This window comes from Canis aureus, chromosome 34 (assembly GCF_053574225.1).
Source record: "Canis aureus isolate CA01 chromosome 34, VMU_Caureus_v.1.0, whole genome shotgun sequence".
NCBI classification, from domain to species: Eukaryota; Metazoa; Chordata; class Mammalia; order Carnivora; family Canidae; genus Canis; species Canis aureus.
The window spans coordinates 5073087-5087825 of NC_135644.1; the positions used below are offsets into that span (position 1 = coordinate 5073087).

At 36.7% G+C, this 14739-nt stretch overlaps 1 protein-coding gene across 3 annotated transcripts in view; it reads right to left on the minus strand.

Annotated features, from left to right (window-relative positions):
* The window catches only part of DNAJC10 (DnaJ heat shock protein family (Hsp40) member C10), a 77965-nt gene that overhangs the window by 42560 nt on the left and 20666 nt on the right, over window positions 1-14739 (minus strand). For all 3 annotated transcript variants that reach the window (XM_077883048.1, XM_077883047.1, XM_077883049.1), the window contains 5 exons: window positions 13421-13586; window positions 11644-11694; window positions 1777-1859; window positions 1212-1343; window positions 546-639 (listed from right to left, as the gene is read on the minus strand). In XM_077883048.1, the coding sequence (XP_077739174.1) occupies window positions 546-639; window positions 1212-1343; window positions 1777-1859; window positions 11644-11694; window positions 13421-13586 (526 nt within the window). The remainder of the gene's footprint in view (window positions 1-545; window positions 640-1211; window positions 1344-1776; window positions 1860-11643; window positions 11695-13420; window positions 13587-14739) is intronic.

Here is a 14739-nt window from a genome sequence, read left to right on the forward strand (position 1 = left end):
AACATTTAGCTGCACTTTAAAAGCTGCTATCCCACCTAGCATCACATTTTTTATTTCCCACATCTTAACTATTTTAGTTCCTAAACAAACATGATTCATTTGTTAAATACCAACTATTTTGCAGAACAAATGACAAAATTCCCTTCTAAAAAGCATGGAAAAGAAACTTTAAAAATTTTAATATTATGACCAACATGTTAAAACTGTTATTTATTTATTTATTTATTTATTTATTTATTTATTTATTTATTTATTTATTTATTTATTTAATGTTTATTTATTTATGATAGTCACAGAGAGAGAAAGAGAGAGAGGCAGAGACACAGGCAGAGGGAGAAGCAGGCTCCATGCACCGGGAGCCCGACGTGAGATTCGATCCCGGGTCTCCAGGATCGCGCCCTGGGCCAAAGGCAGGCGCCAAACCCCTGCGCCACCCAGGGATCCCTAAAACTGTTATTTAAAAAAAAAACAAAAACACAAACCCCAACAAAACGCCAATTTCAAAGTATCCTTGAAAATCAAACAAATGAAGACAATAAAATTACCTGTCCATAATTCTGTCACTGTGCTTCTAACATGCTGCATGGCGAAACTCACTAAACTTTCCTTGGATCTGTCACCATGATATTTCACTGCGGCCTATTTTTTTTATAAAATGAAAAACATCTTCTATTATTTCTTTCAAAAACTCATTAAAATAATACCAAATACTTTTAACTGTACATTATTTTGAATACAATGAGATTAATCTCTTAATAGTATAGTGTATTTCCAAGTAATATCCTAAGCATCTTGGTTGTACAGATTCTATTAGAGACATTTTAATAACACCAGTTTTCCTGTTTCTGTTTTATCACTTAAAACTGGAAAAAAAAACTAGAAAAAAAATGGGATATTAGAACTTTATACGCAGTGAGACAACGTAAAATATTTTGTGACTATAAAGTACAATATTCACACTGGTTCAATTGTGTTAAGACAGAAACTGATGGTAAACATTTAATTTTGAAATAAAGAAAGGTCAAAGTAATGGCATTTAAAAAGCATTCACAGTATGATTCAAAATATTTATTATGCCTAGACCTAGTTAGATGGCACCTAAAATCAGATTTAAAAATCAAAACATTCTACAATATCATGTATTGTGTTTTCTCTAGTATTTTCCTTGTCAGAAAGTTCCAAATGAAAAAAACACCGACTTTACCCCTTACCATTCCAGACCTAAAAATGAAGAGGCTGGGATAACTGTTGACTCCTTTCATTCGGCAAAGCATTCTATCATCACCACAGTTAACGGCACCAATTCGAAGTAATCCATCCACTTCTTTAGCAAAGTCTCTCCACTATGAGGAAAAAAAGAACAAGTATTTCCATGATAAGATAATTTTTCGTTAACACTCTTCAAGCTGTACATTCTTTTTTTTTTTTTTTTTTTTTGAAGATTTTTAATTTATTTATTCATGAGAGGCAGAGACAGAGACAGAGGGAGAAATAGGCTCCATGCAGGGAGCCTGATGAGGGTGGGCCTCAATCCCGGGACCCCAGGATCACGCCCCAAGCCCAAAGACAGACGCTCAACCGCTGAGCCACCCTACTGTCCCAAACTGTACATTCTTAAAAGGAGAGTAATTTTATCAAATAAAACCATACATGTGTCAAAGTATTTGATAATTGATAGTTATCATTACTATTAATAGAAAAAAATCCTAACATATTTAAAGAACACTCAACAGATTAGAATAAAACTTTAAAAATCAGGATGTAAAAAATACATACCGTGGGAGCTAAATCATGGCAGTGTGAACATCCCGGGGAGTAAAAGTTCACAAACCACAGTTCTCCAGAATTAACAGCAGCATCTAAAATACATAAAACCAAAACAGCTTAGAAGTATGTACTAAGATTCATGCTTATTTTAGTTAAAATTTTGTTGAGATTAGAAGAAGATACTCATATACTACTTTTGTCATTTTCTGTATAAGTTTTTTTTTTTTTTAATAAAAAAGGGAACATATTATAGCTGACCCTTGAACAACATGGGCTTGGATTTTTCTTGATATAGTACTGTAAATGTTTTTTGTCTTCCTTATGATTTTAATAAGTTTTCTGTATTGTATAAATACAGTCTATAACATATATATGGAATACGTGTTAAACAACTGTTATGTTACTGTAAAGCTTCTAGTCAACAGAAGGGTATTAGTAGTTACGTGTGGGATTTTCAATTGCGTGAGGGGTCAGTATCCCTAAGCCTTGCGTTGTTCAAGGGTCAACTGTGTATCAACTGTCTAAGAACATCTTAAAAAAAACTCCTCTGGGCACCTACTTGAATAAGACCAACCCTGACCTGTAAGACACTTGTCACTATGAAGCTGTGAGAAGAAGGGGCATAAGGAATTGGCAGCCAAACCTCAGACAAGAGTTTGTATGGATGAGAGAAATGAAGAAGACAAACAGTGAGAGCTAGAAATTTAAGTTCATCTACTATCTGCAGCACAGGATAAATACCTGGGTCAATCAGTTCTGACAGCTACTTCAAATTCTGAAAGAATGAAATAAGAGAACTACACAATATAGTAAAGACTATGGGGATTAAATTTAATCTTTGTCCTTAAATAAGTCATATACCTTGGAAAAATATATTATTAGAAAAGCATTAGTCAAAGTTTTTAACAATTTAAAACACAAATACATATTTGCTAAAATAACAGATCTGAATACCACATGATATCCAGCCAACAATACATTATGCATTATAATCTATAAAATGACTGATGTTCTAAAAAAAAAAAAAAAATGACTGATGTAAACTCTAAGAAGAGAATATAGGCAGTAATTTCTTTGACACTAGCTGCAGCAACATTGTTCTAGATACACCACCTAAGGCAAGGGAAACAAAAGCAAAAATAAACTACTGGGATTATATCAGAACAAAAAGTTTTGCATAGCAAAGAAAACCATCAACAAAATAAGCAACCTGCTAAATTGGAGGAGATAGTTACAAATGGTATATCTGATAAAGGGTTAATATCCAAAATATATAAAATATTTATACAACCCAACACCGAAAAAATACATAATCTGATTTAAAATGCAGAGGATCTGAATATTTTTCCAAAGAAGACATACAGATGGCCATTAGACATATGAAAATATGGCTCCACATCACCAATCATCAGAGAAAGGCAAATCATAACCACTATGAGATACCACTTTACATCTATCAGAACAGCTCGAGTCAAGAAGACAAGAGATAACAAATGTTGGCAAGGGTGTGGAGAAAAAGGAACCCTCGTGCGTGTGGATGAGAATGTAAAGTGTACGGGGCTGTTCCTCAAAAAACTAAAAATAGAAATACCATAGGATCCAACAGTTTCCCTGAGTATTTACCTAAAAAAACCCAAAAACACTAATTTGAAAGATAACATGCACCTTTTTGGTTATTGCAGCATTATTTATAATAGCCAAGATATGGAAGCAGCCCAAGTGTCCACTGATAGATTGATAGGTTAAAAAAATCTTCCATATACAATGGAAGATTAGCCATAAAAGGGATGAAACTCTGCCATTTGTGACAATACAGATGGACCTAAAGGGTATTATGCTAAGTGAAGTCAGAGAAAAACAAACACCATATGATTTCACTTACATGTACGGTCTAAATAATAGAGCAGATGAATCAACAAACAAAAAGTAGAATCAGACACAGGAGTACAAACTGATGGTCCCCAGTGGGGAGGAAGGTGGGTGGGAAAGGGCAAAATGGGAAGGGACATGGGAGTTATGGGCTGCCAGTTATGGAATAAGTCAGTCCTGGGAATAAGAGACACAGTTATAGAGACTGCATCTGTGGGGCTGTAACAGCACTGCACGGGGACAGATGGCGACTACACGTGTGAGGAGCGTGGCATACCTACAGAGCTGTTGGACGCTATGATGTATACCTGAAGTTAACACTGTATGTCAACTATACTCAAAAAACAACAACACAAATTTTTTTTTTTAACTCTGTAAGGATGCACTCAACATTTAAGAAGAAAAAGTAAAGACAATTTGCTTTTGGTTGAAATGTTTCTGTGTAATTCCATATCAAAATCACTTAATAGTAATTTTTAAATAAAAGTTTCATAAATTATATGAGTAACTTATTGTAAGATATCAAAACAAACATACTATTTTAAATATGTATAACCAATTCACATTAAATAGAAACATGCTCAAGACTCCATGTTCACTTTCAATGATAAGACACATAGATCTGTGGGAAAAAGTTAATCTGTACATTACTGATAAAGTGTATAATTTAGGATTTTATCAGCTGATCCCTGGCAATGTTTAGAAAATGTGACTAAGAGATGGTTACAATGTGACTAAGAGATGGTTGAGATAATTGCCACTAACACTTGCCATTAATATCTACACGACTAAGCTAATAACTCGTTAGCCCAGAAAAATGTAAATATAGGATGAGGTCACAAAGGCATGAGATAACAGAGATCCAAGAGTTAAAAGCATCCATTACTGAGCAAGAGAAAACTAAATGTACAAGTATAGGGTCAATAAGAAAACACTGATGAATAACTCTAATGCTGACAGGTTTATTTCCTTTAAGAAAAAAAGAGCAGCACAAGCACGGGCTTTAAGGGGAACCTGAGTTGAGTGTTACGTCCTGCCTCCGGTACGGTGTCGGTCAGGAAGGGTTATGCTATAGGAAACAAATGATTCCAGTCATGTCATGGGCTGACAATGAAGGTTTATCTCTACCACCTACTACACGTCTATACTGAGTTAGCCGCAACTCGCCTCCGTCTCTTTCACCACTGACCCCAGGCTGGTGGAGCAGGCTCTACCTTGAACACCACTATTTTTCACAACAGAGCAGAATGGTAAACCACACGCTGGCTCTTAAAGCTTCTGCCCAGAAGTGGCTTCTGCTCGCACTTCACGGGCCAACACGAGTCACGTGGTCATGCCTGAGGTCTACAGAGTGGGATGTGCAATTCTCCCTCCTAGAGAGGCACTTCACGAAGAAACAATCAATGTGAATAAATATAGTAAAATATACCACAAACACCTATTAGCTGAACTTAGGCATGTAATTTTTCTCCCCCTGAAATGCAGTTTGTAATTTGTGGAAAAAAACCCCTAATATCATTACTGAGGTTTGTTGTCAAGATTAAATATGGTAAGTGTTAATTGTGTGGAATAGGAACACTCACAAATTATAGCAATGTTTTATTATTCTCTTCTAGTTACCTACAAAACATTCTTATAGTACGACTACATATTATTTGATAGGACTTCAAGAACTCACACAGAGGCAGCACAGGACCTGCTGGCAGACAGCATGGCTGTGAAATCAACAGCGGCTCCATGAAATTGCACATTAAAAAAAAAATTTTGCCACAATTTTTATCCCTCAGGGTGAAGACTTTTAAGAGGAGACTTATTCATTCATTGATTCATTTTATTTTTGAGAAATAATTTACTCCTTGATGTATTATGGAAAAAAATGAGAAAGTTTAGGATATTAGTTAAGGAAGTTTGAGTCATTATTCCGAATGGTAGAATTTCATCTTTCTTGGCTCAAGAAGGTTCTCAAAAGGAGCCTAAATCAATGGGAAGCAATCCAGTATAGCTGAGATCTCCAAAACCTTACCAAGAATCCAGTTATTGCACACACCCTTGCAAAATGGGCCTCAAACGCCCAGAAGTTCATCTTATGTGGGCTATGCTTTGCATCATTTCCACACTGAATGGGCAGTCTTGTTAGATGCCCTCACATCTTGTATAACTAGAGTAAGCACGTGTGGTTCATATAAACAAGACCCTGCCATTAACACAACTACTCTCCCAAGAAGAGTTCTCTGACAAACCCTAACTGAACAAAATCCTAGACTTCACTTTGCTAGGAGAGGATGGGGATTAAAAAAAAAAAGAAAGAAAGAAAAAGAAAACAAAGAGAGGGAGAGAGAGGTGCTGTGAGCTCCTCTGTAATTTCCGGAGCTTGTCTGGAAAAGGATGCCTGTGTTGTGTACGTACTCTTCAGAATGACAGTGAAAGTCAGAGACGCCCTCTGCATTTGCAGATACTGTCTAGAATTTGCTTATAATGACTGATATCACACTTCTCTGTGACATAGGAAAAGACAATATGCACCATGTTTAATGGGAAGGATGAGGACAGTTTTAAAGCTTTCAAAGTGGAATTTATTAATCACATTTTCTTTTTCTGTACTATAAACATTCTAGAGTTCACTCCTGATAAAAGTGAACTATGTAATTTGGACTAACTCTCCCACTACAGCTACAAAATTGGACAAAATAGAAAAGATTTCCGTTGAAAGCATCAGACCATCACCAATACAGCGAAGGATCAGGGGGCCCAAAGTACGGGAGGAGGTGGAAATCACAGAGCCGGTGTTTGCCACCTGGAGAAGAGGTCGTTACTAGGCAAGAAACTGAGCCAGCTTTCAATATATTCATGAGTTCAGGGCACCCCAAGAAAGGGCCCTGTAAATACAGAGGAACCGGAAAGTGACCAGTCCTTTCCAAGTCCAAACCCCAGCTTTTGAATCCTTTCAGTTTGGATAAAACTGATCTGACTGATCATTAATAATTACTCGGCTTGCAAGTTTTGTTCAGTTCCTCCAATTCTATCTGTGATTGCAGTTTTCTGTCCTGCCGGGCTGCCCGGCAAGCAGATGAGCGACGACGACGGCCATCCAGGAATCCCACAGGTTCACCCGACTGCGTGCAGCACTTCTGTTTCTGTCAGCTCATGACATGGGGGTCACTTCTGCCTACCAACAATCCAAAACTGAGCAGATTTTTTTTTTTTGGATTCTCTTTGTACAGAAGGTGTGTCTTGTATTCACTTTACTCAGAGCTCATTCGAGTGTTCATGTAGAAGACTATTAAAGTGATACACTGAATATCTACTTTGTAGGTCTGAGCTCACCAACCAGATGTAGAAAATATGAATAAATCCAATTCTAGGTCAGAAGAAACTGATCAAAATCAAATGACTATACTATATCTTTGATAATGAAGATACATGAGAAATACTCTATGTGCTATTTTTTGAAGCTAGTACGCTATTTTTGTTTTCTAAATTAAATAAGATTGTAATAGAAAATAAAATTGACACTTGAGGTAAAATATATTGATTGGAAATACAAAAGAAAGAGTTAATTCTATTTTATTATACCTGTACAAACTCTGCAAGTGTAAGAATCTAATCCAATATTTAAGATTTTCTAAAATGCAATGGAAAATTACAATAGAACTGTATCTTATGTCCATTTTCACATAAATCAGAGTCAAAAATAAATCTGCTTCTAAAATAACCACAAAGTTACCCGAAACTCTGAAATCCAGAAACTCCCAAACTGGGAATTTATCTGCAAGTTTGCAGCAAGTTCCCCTAGCACCCAAACCTGTCTTGAACTGATCTGGGGCTACATGTTATTTTTACTTTCTTTTTTCCTTTTCTTTTTTTAGCATACATACTTATATATTTATCTGCAGAAATATTAATGCTCCCATCTCTCCTGAATCTATTTAAACCTGCCCCCTTAGAGACTTCCGAGGATCCTAATAAGCCCCAAATTTCTTAGGTTCCCTGGACTAAGGCTGAATTGCAAGCCATAGTTAGAGAGTCTCCTAAAGTGAGAAAGGACCCATTAGGTCTGCTGAAGATTTTAGTAGTTACTCAAACTTACCAACCTGGTTTCTCAGATATATGTATCAGTTAGTCTACCTGCTTGTTCACGAAGGCCAGGCCAAACCCTGGATGAAACTAGCCCAATGGGAACATCCTGAAAGGGATTCAGAGAAACAGGCCCCCTAACTTTTGGCAAGATGTGAGAACACTCGGCTGGAAACCTCCACTGTGCCTTTCCTAAGCCTGTTGATTGGAAAAAAATTCAGACTCACACACAAAAGCCTGATGAGCCTGTTCATGACTACTGCAATCAATTTCAAAGTACCTTTTTTTTTTTTTTTTCCCAAATTATCTTTAAAGAAAATTCTGATCTTGCTGTGCGTGTTGAATCCATATAGATAGCATTTAACTTTATGCTTATTAGCAGGCTGAACTGGGGTCTTTCTCTTTTAGTTAAAAGAACCAAGAAAAGATGAGAAACTATGTCCACTCCAGGGTTAATTTGGCAAACCATCACTTGCACCCTAGATGAGTCACTTCAAAGACTGATAAAATTCTTAATTTTCAACCCCAGCAAATGAAAGCCTCTCAGCAAAACCAAAAACCTCCTAATTTCTGCTATTACTGCAAAAAGCCAGGAGATTGGGAGAAAGGCTATTACCCTCCTAAGCGCTTCAGATGTCTTCGGCCCTCTACCTCTCCAGTGTCCTGCTAATTCCCAGTGATGGGGCTCCAAGGAACCACAAGGGGTCTTTCTCCATCCTCCCACTTAACCAGCTTGGAGAAACTACTCTCCAGATTGGGAATGAGTTTTTCCCTGTCCTCGACACCACAGCTACTGTGCTGGTGCTCAACCTCACTGCTATAAAGTAAAGCCGCCTCAGAGTTCTACAACAGTTCAAATAGTGGGGGCGTCTAATCAGCCCCAACAGGTTCCTATCTCTGACATCCCACTCATTTACCAGGCCAAGATTTTTTTTTTTTTTTTTTAAGATTTTGTTTATTTACTCATGAGAGACAGAGAGAGAGAGAAGAGAGAGAGAGGGACAGAGACACAGGCAGAGGGAGAAGCAGGCTCCCTGCAGGGAGCCTGACGTGGGACTCGATCCCAGGTCTCCAGGATCAGGCCCTGGGCTGAAGGTGGTGCTAAACCTCTGAGCGACCCGGGCTGCCCCAGGCCAAGATTTCTTAGAAAAATATTATGCCAGAATTCCTTTCTTCCAAAAGGGAGAAATAGTTTTACAGTTTGACTGTGGTAATTAAAGCAGCCAACCAGGTGAATTAAATGACCCTTTGACATCTTTTATTCGTTCTGACGGTACATAGAGGAGTCTGGGGACCAGGATCATCTGTCTTTATTGGATCAGCTACTGTCCTCTTTAAGGGCAAGATCTTCGACTAATATGGGCAGAATCCACAGCGCATCCCCCAATGAGATTCAAATGAGATCCCTCAGAATATCTCCCCAGGTTAATGAGCACCCTATAAATAAAGAAGCCCTTCAAGGCATCAAGCCTGTAACAGAAGGTCACAGGCTCAGGGCCTCATTATTCCCAGTGCTAGTACCTATAACACACTTACTTTACCTGTGAGAAAACCTAAATAACCGAAGATGGAGGTTTGCTCAGGACCTCCACGCAACAAGTACCACTGTAATCACTGGGTACGCAGCTGTCCCTAACCCCCCACATACTAGTCATATCCATTCCCACAAAAGCACGGTAGCTGGTCTATGCAGGACACTTTTAGTATTCTAGTCGCTAAGGCCATCTGGAGGAACAGAAATACACCTGGACGGTAATGTCCTAGGGTATCCCGGAGAGGTTCTTCCCGACCTGGAGAGCTGATTTTGGATGACACCAAGTTTTCTGCAGGCTCTAATTTGTTATGATAGCAGATTATTTGCTTCTCTGCTGCCTTCTCCAACCTCTTCATAGGAAGACAGCATCTACCCCTCAAAACTTGTGGACTTAAGGGACATAAAGTCTTCAAAGAAAAACTGCATTTTACTCAAATCTATTCAAGATCTCAGAAGAAGGTCTATATTTGAATTCAGGTAGGAGTTACTACATCCTGCACTTCCCCCAAATCTAAAACTAATCTCTAATTACGAGGTTTTCCTGGACTCACTGGACACTGTTGAAAGTTGATTCCAACCTTCTCTCTTCAGGCTCAGTATGCCTTACCAAAAAAAAAAAAAAAAAAAGACAAACCTGACCCTGCTACTTGGAAAGACTAGACAGATGCAGCTTTGGGACTTTAAAAAGCCTGCTGCTTTTCAACATCCAACTTCCCTTTTTCCTCTTTGCATGTGAGAGAGAGGGAAGGTTTTGTCTGCATTTCCCAAGCCTCTGCAATAGGAGGAAACCTCTTCTTTTAGTTATGGCCTTTTGGAAATAGCCTCATAGTGATCCTGTGATAAAATTAATTTTTTACCTGTTTTTTCCTAAAGGGTTAGAAGGTTCAGAATTCACAAGTCTGCCTTTTATCTGATGTATTATCTGACTCTGGAACTCTTATCCAAATTCATGGTCTCTGAATTTGCAACCTTACAGCTGTATTATTAGACACCACTTGTTTCCAAACAGTTCATTTGTGATAACAAGACTGTTTCAATCTTTGAGGTTTTGCTATTTTTTGCAACAAACTCATTAGCTATTGCTTCATGTTTATACTTGCACTATATCATCCCAAATGCACTTGGTTAATTCAGTGTGCTCTTGCAGTATCTAAAGTTTTGCTTTCATGGCCACTTTAAGCAGGAACTTCCAGGGGGCATCCATAACTCTGGGTTTGTTTCTGTAGGGGGGACTTTTCTCCCCTAAGTTGGAATAAGTGCCAATAAATATTTTCAGTTAGCTACTTTCTGATCTAGGGTCTCGGCTCTGCCGTCATAAAACTTGGAATTACAGGGATGCCTGGGTGGCTCAGCGGTTTAGCGCCTGCCTTTGGCTCAGGGCGTGATCCCGGAATCCGGGATCAAGTCCCACATCTGGCTCCCTGCATGGAGCCTGCTTCTCCCTCTGCCTGTGTCTCTCATGAATGTATAGATAAAATCTTTAAAAAAAACAAAAACAAAAAACCTTGGAATCACGTTACTATTCCTGTTTTGCATAATATATTTTAAATTTTATATTTTGTTGCCTGTCAAACTTTTATAAAAAGGGAGATGATCTCCCTTGCTTACAATCTTGATAAATGCACGTGAGAAGTGCCTGAGAGCTCTCCTTTCTAACCTTTCTTGTTATGCCAAAGGCCATAAGTAGTTTTTAACGGCAATGTGCTTTTCTCCAGGTAGGATGGGAAGACCAGAAAAGGTCCTTCCTGGCACTGAGGAACAAAATCATTCAATATGGAAAGCCTGAGTTTTGATCAGAGATACTTTCAGAAAAAGATCTTGATCTAAAGGGGGAAATGTTAAAATTAATAAAGGAAAATCTCACTTAGGTAGACTAGGGAAGCTAAAAGGGGGGGAGCTACAGACTTCCTCAAAGTCTAGAGGAAGAACTGTCAACTGAAGGCACTAACAAAAGAACCATCAATAGGACAAAATGATCAATTACAGGCCCCAACAGGAAAAGATGTACATTGACTCTTCTACAAGGAACTCACTATCCCTGAAAATCAGCTAATGAGAAACTGTTGTCACCTTGAATTCTTGCTTTTCTCTAAAGGACTTTCACTTAAAACAACTCTTCCCAACTTCCTTCTTCTCCATGAAATAAGGTTCCTTTTATTTCTTTAACTTGCCTATGGTCTGACTGTGGCTTGCATGTCCTGAATTACAATGTTCTGCTATTCCTGAATGAACCCATTTTTGCTAGCAAAATAACTATTTTATTTTAAAAGTTAACAAAACCACAGTACCATGCTAAAATACAAAATATTTCTAAATTCCAAATACATTGGTCCCCAAGAGTTTTAGGTAAGAGAGTGGTCTTGGAGTAGTTTTAGAAAATCATATGCCCACGAACTTACCAAATTCTCTTCTATCCAATGTTATGATTTCAGGATCATCATCATAAATACCTAATTTAAAAGTTAAAATGATAAATTAATGTTCATCATAAAAAAATAAATTACCACATAAAATAGGTTATTTACTCTCGTTTTATCATCAAAAATCAGATTACTATATTACATCTCAAAGTGGAAGTATGTGTAACAAACAAAAACCAAGAGTAAATAATACCACTGGTGATGTACCTAAAGAGTGATAAAAAATTCGTTTCCAGATCTGGATATTGCTGTGTATAGGAGTTCCTAATATTCCCATTTCATCTCCACAGAAAACTATTATTATTAACTGTTTATTTTGCAGTAATTATAGACTCACAGAAAGTTGTAAAAATAGCAGACTTCTACGTACCCTTCCTCTCAGCTTCCCCTAATGGTGACTTAATGTAGTTTTAATAAAAATATTAAAGCTATGAAATGGACACAGGTATGTTACTGTTAGCTAGACTACACACCTCACTTCCTTCTCAGATTATGTGGTTTTTAAAATAAATGTTATCACTAAAATACTTTGTTTTTTAACAGTCTTGGAATATTTATAGAGACCAACTTACTTAGTAAATATAAATTTTGTCACAATTAAAACCAACATAAGAAAGTCTCATTAGTATATATATCAAAATACTACTGGTGATGGATATAGACCAGATGTCAGCAAACTTTTTCTGTAGAGGCCAGTTAAATAGGCCTTGTGGGACATTCAGTTTCTCTCACAACTATTCAACTCTGTCCCTGAAGTGAAAGAAGCCATAAACGATATGTAAGTAAATGGGCATAATTTTATCCTAATTATCATATTCTCATAATTCCATGATTAATAAAACTTTTACAAAAATAGGTGGCAGGCCAGATTTAGCCTCTGAAATGTAGATTGCTGACACCTGATACATACTATCGAGCTGCAGTGAATATCCTTGAAAATTCTATTTTGAAAAGAAACCTCAGTCTTGAGAAAGAAATACTCCAAATATGAACTGAAAGTATTTATGTGGTCTATTACAGAAGCATACCTCAGTTCTTAGCCTGCAGTTAAGGCTAATAATGAAGAGAAATATGGGTAAGTGAATGCTCCCTTTTGCCTTGACACCTGTGTTTATTTTACTCTCTCCTTTAACTTGCTTCCTCCCTCTGCTCTTCCCTCATTTCTTATTTCTGTCAAAACATCAAACCATTATTAAGGATTCCACATGAGAAGGATTGCATTTCTGCTGAATTGACCACTATTAAAGGAAACTTTAGCTTTCCTTGGAAAACATGATGCTTTAAAAATATCGAAAGGCATCAATATTTAAACATCCAATTCAATTATTATTATTTTTTAAAAAGATATGACGGGGGGAGAGAGAGAGAGTACATAAGGAGTGAGAGTGGCAGGCCAGGGGAGAAGGAGAAGCAGGCTCCCTGCTCAGCGAGGAGGGAGCCCCGAGTGGGGACCTTGACCTGAGCTGAAGGCAGACACTTAACTGACTGAGCCACCAAAGCAACCCCCAATGCAATTATTCTGTAATAGCAGTCCATATTTTAAAAGTACCTAACATGATTATGACCAAAACACCTTCACATCTGTGCAACAGATATTTACATACTGACTTTCCTTTTGAATTTTGTTCCAATGTTATATTAAAAAAAGAGTCAAGGTGACACATATTAACTACAGATGCTTAGTGGTAAAACAAAATTAATTTTCTCAACTTACTCAAATAAAATGCAGTATTTCATATAGAGTATATCATCTTACCAAAATCATAACGATAATAATTCCAGCTTTCATACTGGCCTCCTTCTTGATTATCTGCAAGTCCCTTTTCTCCATATTTGTCATACTTTTTCCGCAGATCTTCATCTTTGAGTACTTCATATGCTCTGTTTATTTTTAAAAAATCACTATGTGCGTTTGGGTTATTCTATTAAAAATATTAGATATAACAGTTTTAGTTACGTGATCAAGTCTTCAAAACCTATATGAAGATTTAGTTTAAGATTCCTGGGATAAAGGATACCAAAATAAGGAGGAGGAGTACAATATGAAATGGGATATCATGAGTTAAAATAAGAAAGTATTTCTAAAGAACTACAATCTTCCAAAAACCCCCAACCAACAAAAGAATAAGGAAAGTAACAGAGATGAGAATTGATGCCTCAAAAGGCTGACAGATATGGTCTTCCAATAGAAGTCTTATTGTGGCCCCAAGGAACAGAGCCTTAGAAGAAGTCACTCCTAAGAAATACAACTGAGAAAAACTGACTAATAAAACCTTAGGAACATTTAATTTTGTAAATATTATGTTACCCTTAAAACAATTACAAAGAAATTTGTAGGTTCTTTTTCTATTTGAGGCAAAATCAATATATTAATTTAAAAAAAACAAACTGCAAAAATAAAAAACAAAAGGTATGTGCCCCAATCCATCTGATAATTAAATGCGACTAATATCAGAGTAAAATTCAAACTGGATTAGAAAGGTTCCTCATTTGTTACGGTTTCACAGGACTGACTTTTGAAGAATGCTTTCATCTGAATAATAATTAGTCGTAAAAGGTCAACCATCTTTCATATGGAAACTTAAAAAATCATACTCTGAAATTTTAAAGAAAAATAATGAGAAATAAAAATCCTAAATCAAGAGATCTCGGAAAGATAACCAACTAACAAGAGTTTTAGAGAATTATTGATTCTATCGCTGAGTGTTACACAATCAGAATAAAATAACTCTTTTAAAAATTCTATAAGGAAAACAAAATTATAAACCATACCCTTCTCCTTGATAAGCCAAAAAAGTCAGTAAGTTATTAAGTCATTAAAAAGTTAAATTATAAAGAAAACTCTAAGTATTAAAACATTTAGTTTTGAAAAATTACGTTATTGAATATGTAATCTATATTTATGCCTGGAATTAACTGGATTTGGCTGCTCCAAAGTTTTAATTTATAATAATTTGACTGGTCTGGGATTTGTATATGGGAGAAAACAAAGTTGAAACATGTTATTATTAGCTATTACCACCATTTTCAGCAAGAACCTTCCAAGTTCTAAGAAAATAATTTTTGTTACAGCTC